At 38.9% G+C, this 7,611-nt stretch overlaps 1 protein-coding gene and 1 long non-coding RNA gene across 3 annotated transcripts; one reads left to right on the forward strand and one right to left on the reverse strand.

Annotated features, from left to right (window-relative positions):
- Positions 1-528: 528 nt before the first annotated feature.
- LOC142350868 (uncharacterized) lies at positions 529-2,503 on the reverse strand. Of its 2 annotated transcripts, XM_075402853.1 has the most exons (3): positions 2,376-2,503; positions 1,959-2,154; positions 529-1,880 (listed from the first exon to the last, which is right to left on the reverse strand). In XM_075402853.1, the coding sequence occupies exons 1-3, from the start codon at positions 2,376-2,378 to the stop codon at positions 730-732; spliced, it is 1,350 nt and encodes a 449-aa protein (XP_075258968.1). In that variant the 5' UTR covers positions 2,379-2,503; the 3' UTR covers positions 529-729. The 2 variants fall into 2 exon arrangements, with proteins under 2 accessions (XP_075258968.1, XP_075258967.1); XM_075402852.1 differs by having other exon boundaries at positions 529-2,154.
- Positions 2,504-6,409: 3,906 nt separating this feature from the next.
- LOC142350310 (uncharacterized) lies at positions 6,410-7,374 on the forward strand. The gene is made up of 2 exons (XR_012760873.1): positions 6,410-6,491; positions 6,840-7,374. It is a non-coding gene; the product is annotated as an uncharacterized LOC142350310 (long non-coding RNA).
- The last annotated feature ends 237 nt before the right edge of the window (positions 7,375-7,611 follow it).

Below are 7,611 nucleotides of genomic sequence, written 5' to 3' on the forward strand. Positions count from 1 at the left end.
TATAGTCTTATGTTTTTTTCTGGTCACTTTTCTGTTGAAACTCAGTTATCTAGTACGATGGTTATCTGGTTCTCAGCTTTTGGCTCGTTCTTTTTGGCTAGCTATAATCGTTGCTTTCAAATCCTTACCAGTTATAACTTTGACTGCATCCAAGTGATGTAAAATGTTTCAGTTAAAGCAACTCTTAGCTTGAATCAATTCTTTTGACAAAGAAGAGAAGTTTGTTGGAATATTCTGCGCATAGCATTCGTGCGCGCCGTCTTGCTGAAACTTTTTCTAAAGGTAGACGTATGTAATAAATTTGGGTCAGACGATTACAGAGCAGTCTTATCACAAAAATGCTCTTATGAGCATACGAGTGAAATTTTGAATGTTGAAGATAAAGTTGTCTGCAAAACAAAAATTAAGGAAAATTCAAATCGCGAGAACAAGCTATCAAAGTTCATGCTTGTCTCCTCTTAGGACATGCTAGACTTCTGTTAAAGTCGAAGCTTACAGGTATTTATACTCTCACTGAAACAAAACCGATGAGTCAGTTAAATTTTTATTTTTCTTTGTTGTAATCTTTTTTTCAACTTTTACGTGAAAATAAATTTTCTTAATTAATTTTTTATTAAATTTCTGCCATTAAGTGAGTCTGGTTTTGTAATGGCTTGGTTTCAATCACGGCATTGTATCAGTTTTCTGTTTTTTGCTTTACTGCAAGGGATTGCAGTTTCATTCCTGACCTCAGTATTTGGTGGTCTTATTTTCTGGAGCTGCAGTTCCAGGGTCTTCAGTCGCATCAGTTTCTGGTGTTGGAGTTCCGTTACCTTTAGGGGGCTTAGTTTCTGGAGCTGCAGTTTCGGGTTCTTCACTCGCATCAGGTTCTGGAGCTGGAGTTCCGTTACCTTTAGGGGGCTTTGTTCCTGGAGCTGCAGTTTCGGGTTCTTCACTCGCATCAGGTTCTGGAGCTGGAGTTCCGTTACCTTTAGGGGACTTAGTTTCTGGAGCTGCAGTTTCAGGTTCTTCACTCACATCAGGTTCTGGAGCTGGAGTTCCGTTACTTTTAGGGGGCTTAGTTTCTGGAGCTGCAGTTTCGGGTTCTTCACTCGCATCAGGTTCTGGAGCTGGAGTTCCGTTACCTTTAGGGGGCTTAGTTCCTGGAGCTGCAGTTTCGGGTTCTTCACTCACATCATGTTCTCGAGCTGGAGTTCCGTTACCTTTAGGGGGCTTAGTTCCTGGAGCTGCAGTTTCGGGTTCTTCACTCACAACAGGTTCTGGAGCTGCAGTTCCGTTACCTTTAGGTGGCTTAGTTTCTGGAGCTGCAGTTTCGGGTTCTTCGCTCGCATCAGGTTCTGGAGCTGGAGTTCCGTTACCTTTAGGGGGCTTAGTTTCTGGAGCTGCAGTTTCAGGTTCTTCACTCACAACAGGTTCTGGAGCTGCAGTTCCGTTACCTTTAGGTGGCTTAGTTTCTGGAGCTGCAGTTTCGGGTTCTTCACTCGCATCAGGTTCTGGAGCTGGAGTTCCGTTACCTTTAGGGGGCTTAGTTCCTGGAGCTGCAGTTTCGGGTTCTTCACTCGCATCAGGTTCTGGAGCTAGAGTTCCGTTACCTTTAGGGGGCTTAGTTCCTGGAGCTGCAGTTTCGGGTTCTTCACTCACATCAGGTTCTGGAGCTGGAGTTCCGTTACCTTTAGGGGGCTTAGTTCCTGGAGCTGCAGTTTCGGGTTCTTCACTCACATCAGGTTCTGGAGCTGGAGTTCCGTTACCTTTAGGGGGCTTAGTTCCTGGAGCTGCAGTTTCGGGTTCTTCACTCGCATCAGGTTCTGGAGCTGGAGTTCCGTTACTTTTAGGGGGTTTAGTTCCTGGAGCTGCAGTTTCGGGTTCTTCACTCACATCAGGTTCTGGAGCTGGAGTTCCGTTACCTTTGGTGGGCTTAGTTCCTGGAGCTGCAGTTTCGGGTTCTTCACTCCCATTAGGTTCTGGAGCTGGAGTTCCTGCAGGCTTTTTACTGTCTCCAGTTTGCGGAGGTTGTGATTCTGGAGTTTCGCTCCTTGCTGGTCCAACTCCTGCTGTTGTACCAAGATTCACCATCTTCGTCGGAGTTCCAATTGAAGGCAGAACATACTGGATCAGCAGCAAGCTGGCCAACATCAAGGTGACCTCAACCGAACCCTAGAACACTCTCGAATCTATAAGAGATATAAACATGGCTCTTGGAGCATCGCAGTATATTTTTTCTGGAAGAAACTCCAACCTTGTGCCTTCTGCAACTTTCTTCTAAAATTATCTAGGTTTGCAAAACAAGTTGCTAATTTTACCATTTAAATTTTGTTTTGGATCAAGATGCAAAAAAGTAGAAAAAACAGGTTTTCGATGCAAATAAAATTTTTTACCATTTCGATTCCTGAAATATGAGTTGATCTTGGTCTTGAGATACAATTTAGAAGGTAACCGTCAACTGGTGGGCTTAAAATTGAAAATGAATTTGAGAAGAACTGCAATTTTTTTATATCAGAACAAAATTGCGGCAATCAGTGTTCACGTGAACATCAGAAGTGCTTCGATAAAGCATGCTCCTATGTTTAACTGATGTACAGCATGACTTAAATGACGCACATCGGTACAATATGTAAAAGGTGATTAACTAGGTCAAAGTAACTAGGCCGTATATGATTTGTATGGTTGTCTAGCTGTTGTGTTAGCACCCCGGTCGAGGGTTTTGCCCAATTCCACCGTTAAAAATCGGGGATTGGAGTGGACATGCTCTTAGTCCATCTCTGGTCGACTAACAACTTGGCTGCTGTCGTTCAGAGATGACTTGTTCTTCAACCGGAGGTCAAATTTGAGGGTCTGCAATTGGAATATATTCTTACCCGCATGTGGTTTCCTTTCGCATTTCGAACTCCCTTTTGATGAGTAGCAAAATATAGCGCTCAGAAGATACTGAACTCTTTCAAACCTGTTTTTTTGCTTCAAACATTTTCCCCTTTTTTGCCTTGTTTTTTATAAATTCTTATGAGTTACGGCCTCCCATTAGATCTACGTTGATCAGACGAAGCCTCGATGTATTCAAAATTTACATTGTCTACAGTTTTTTTAACCTCTTTTCCAATTGAGTATTTCGATCAATGACGAAAAGTCGGCCTTGGACTCCATCCATGCTTTGAAATCTTAAAAAAGCTGGCTTTTGAAAAACTATCAAAAGCAGGAAGAAAACATTTCAATTATAGTGCGTTTTCAGAATTCTTATTTTTCACTTGGAACTATACATTTGTAAAAAGAAGTGAACGATCGTTCTTAATTATTTATCAATTGCGGCGCAAGATTCCATAAATGTGACCAAGATGCATCGCTCTTGTATTGCCTCCCAAAAGTTATGGAAAATATAGAACACCCCTGCGTCAAGAATGCCAGCCTTGATTTATTTGGCAGCACATTTTTTAGCGCTAAGTTTTTTGAAATCAGAGATGAAGAAAAATTTTGAGAGGAAATTGTGATACCCATGTCAAACCATTCTTTTAAGTTCATTTTTTTGTACTAGCTAAAAACTAAAGTTGAAGGCCGAAATCAAAAATTGGAATTCGCCGAGTGAAATAAGCTTTCAACGCAATTATAATGTTGATAATGTCATATCGCAGTCAGCACAAAGAAAGACATCACGGAAAAGATCACCCTCTATGGTACCTTTCTGGAAACCGCCAACCTCAAAGCCCCAAAAAGATTGCAAAAATGAGCAATTCATTTCAACTGGCAATCATAAAACTTGAAAACATTGCATTTGACAGCCTCCTCAGCAAAAACTTATACACGGAACCCTACCAAAAGAGCCCAAATATGGAGAGCCCATTCATATCCCTTCAGAACAGTCAGAATGAGACCGCCAAACAACAACGAATTAAATAAAATCTCAGTGGGACACATAATGCGAAAAATTAGATCGAGACGCTCATTCTTTGTGGTGAAAGACCTTGGACAACGTGTGGCCAGATATAGTTTCACCCCAATATTTAGGTATGGGATCAGAGGGCAGACGAATTCTCACAGAAAAATTTCCACCAGATAACTTATGATCTCAGAATTCGAGCACAGTGGGAAACGCTCAAACACTCCTAGTTCGTACTTGAAACATCATTTCCAACATATACATTTTGTTCTCTAGGAACCAGGTAGAAGGAGACACTATAGAACAATTCTACACAACAGTAAGAGAATTGGCAGGAAATTGTAATTTTGAGCCCCATTGTCGAAACGAGGTAATCAGAGTTTTTTCATCGCAAATATCTATGAAACAGATGTGCAACGCAAACTACTACGAGCTATAGTGGCAACTGAGTTTTGCAATACGCATGAAAATCAGTCAAATAAACCTACAAAGCATTGCAGCTAACAATTTTGAGTGCACAACAACACTGATTCCACAACAACAGCAAGTTCGCGGAAGGAGTACAACTCAAAATCAGCGCGGACGCAACACGAACAACCGCAGAGGCAGCCTCTTCTACAATGGCAAAGGTAGCAACAGATGTCGCAAGTGTGACCAAAAACGGATATCTACTCATAGACGGAATTGCCCTGCAATTAGTCAGAGATGCAATCATTGTGGAATGGAAAACTGTTTCGCCAGGGTAATAGATGTCTGACCCATTATAATAAACTTAGTTCAAATGCCACCAGGAGACACGTAAATAATGCTGAAAATGAAAATGAACCAGAACAAGCAGTAAAAAACACCGAAAACTACCAGAAACACATGAGTCCAATTAAAATTATTCAGAGGATAATTAGGTTGCAATGATTCCTGATAAACAAACATACGTCATTACTCACATGGACTTGATTTCGACCCTCGGAAACTCTGATTTTCGCTTACGTTAAATTTGCACAGCCGCTTGTTCAATTTTAAATTTGTCATAGATAAAGCAAATTTTACGTCATATTTTGCAAAATAAAAGAAAATTTTTAGTAAAAGTTGAGAATTTGTGAACAGAAAGAACGGAAATTAGTGGAATGTTATCGAAAGCTTTAGCTTTGTAACTTGTCGAAAAACACGAAATTTGCAAAAGTCTTTGTTGATTCTGAATTCTTCGCTGGACGATCTTTTCAATGATACCACTGAAAACTCTCTACGATGAATAAAGCGATCTGTCAAATTTGTCTGAACAAAAAAACTATTTTTATATAGTTCCTCCACCCCCCCCCCCACTAAAATTGGGGTCGGAACATTAAGATCTACACTTTGAAACGTCAATTTGTGTAAAATCTAATTTATGAATATATAACTAAAATCCACTCTTGGAAACGCAATTTTATGTAACATTCTTTATGTAAAGTTTATTTCTTACATTTTTGAAACGTTTAGAAACGCCGAAATTTAAAAAAAAATACGCTGAGAGACGCCAAAATTATTTGTGATCTACGCTTAGAAAAGCAAAATTATATAAAATCTACGCTGAGGCACGGTGGTATTTTCACAACGCATTAAGCGTTGATCTTACTTACTTTCAACGCATTCACCGGCAATCCTACATAATTTTTCGGTTTCGGGTTGTTGGCACCTCGACCCGGGCTGTGAAAACTCCAGATAGGACCCTGGTCAGACTAGCATCCAGACCGTAGCTATAGTGCTTCCAAACTATGTGGAATGCCCCTCCCCCATTCACGCCCCGTGCTGGCGTGAGTGGCGCAAATTTTCTCGGGTACTGGTAGATATCTTGTGAAGGTATAATAGACAGACTTTCATTAAAATAGTTTTGAACTTCAGATTTTGAAATAAATTGTAATGATATACCACAAGTATTTATTTTTATACTTAATCTGAACTTTATAGTTCAGTGATTTCAACTATTATTTATCCTATTTCACCTAAACTATCAGCCACATGGCGACAGCATTTGACTACTTAGTGAAATAGATATCCGATTGTTTAGTTTTCTAAAAACTGTGCAGACACTGAATATTTTTTTCGAGCTCTTAGTATGATGTGATCAGATAGAAGATAGAAGATAGATTGAGACAGAATAAATATTAAACGAGCAATTACTCTCTGCATTGTTTAATTATGGTTGAGCCTAATTTCCTCTCACTCCTTTTTGACTTTTTTTAGATTTACTGAGTTATGATATCATCGACAGCAAAGTGCGCAAACTACATAATCTCAATGCAAGTTGAGGTCGAGATAGCTTTGTATTTCTTTAACTATTATAATTGTGTGTATCATATCTCTCATAATACGGCTTTTGTGATCTTGGAGCAAAGATCGATTGAGTTCTGTTCAAAACTGGTGACTTCCACAATTGCACTTATAGATTTCCAAATTAAAAATCTCTTTAAAAATCTTGACTTCTGTTGATTTTCATCTGTTCACACGGCAGCCAACATTGTTTGCGGGATTTTCAAGTAAAAAAATAGCCGTTTTTCTGCATTTGTCATTCAAATAAAAGCCACTGTTGCAGAAAATTGTCTTAAAGCGCTCAAGAACTGACTCAAACTTTTGAAAAGCTTGAAAAATGGTAAGTTTTGACCAATTTCTCAAGCTTTGATACGAACTCGAAATACAAATTCGAAAATCATTTCAATTTCAGATTTCCCTTTCGAGTTCCGGTTTTGTCGAAGGCACAATTTTGATTTATCTTTATCACTCAACTGTATACAGTTGAGTTGATTTTTATTACAAAAATCTCAGTGCGTTTGTGTTTTATTCTAATACAATTAATACAAAGCAGTTTTTTTCTTTTTATATTAAGCTGAGTAATTTTAAGAGCAGTGTCTTGGCTCCAAGCTTTCAAAAAAAAAGATAGTCTAAAGATTAGATTTTTGGACTAGTGTTATGTTTGTTAATTGTTTTTTTTTGGTTACAGAAACTCTTCCTAGCTGTGTTGGCAATTGCTGTCCTCTTCTGTGTGGATGAAACTTGGGGATTTGCGGGGGGTCCGAGACCCTCTTGGGATGGATCATGTCACTCAGACTCTTCTTGTGAAACGGCAATGACATGCAACGTTCCCCGTGGTTCCTGCGAGAGGAGATCTTGCCGTATCAGCTCAGATTGCCCTGGGACTGCGAGGTGTACCAATGACCTATGCTACGCTTAGGATTTTGCAAATTGACAGAAGTTAAGGAAGAACCAAATCAAATAGGCCTGGGAAAGAGAAGAAATTAGCCTTCACTTGCTGCTCAAAGGACAGATTCAAGATGCTAGTTGAACTTATTACTTAAAAATGAGCTATTTTTCTCAATTTGCTCCAATATTGAATGAAAATGTTTAGCATTGGAAATTTATGCTATAATTCTGGTTCGACTAATAGAGCTCAGTTAAAGTTATTATATATTTTAACATAAGTAAACATTAATTGACGCTAATTTCAATGAACACTGAATTTAAAAATTAAAACACTTCTTTTTTCTCTCAAGGGTAGAACACATTTTCGGTCGAAACAAGATGATTATATTGGAAAAACTTGCGCAGTTCACTCGCATAAAATGAGAAGAATCATTAATTGAAATGGTTGGCGAAAGGTTTCAACATAGATCTGTATTCTTGTCAATTAAATAAACAGTATCCTTTTTATATTCAACTTTAATCTGTTCTTTCGTGCAATAGTATTATTCCAAACAGAAACAAAATCAGAAAAC

This window comes from Convolutriloba macropyga, chromosome 12 (genome assembly GCF_964194025.1).
Source record: "Convolutriloba macropyga chromosome 12, txConMacr16.3, whole genome shotgun sequence".
Lineage (NCBI taxonomy): Eukaryota > Metazoa > Xenacoelomorpha > Acoela > Convolutidae > Convolutriloba > Convolutriloba macropyga.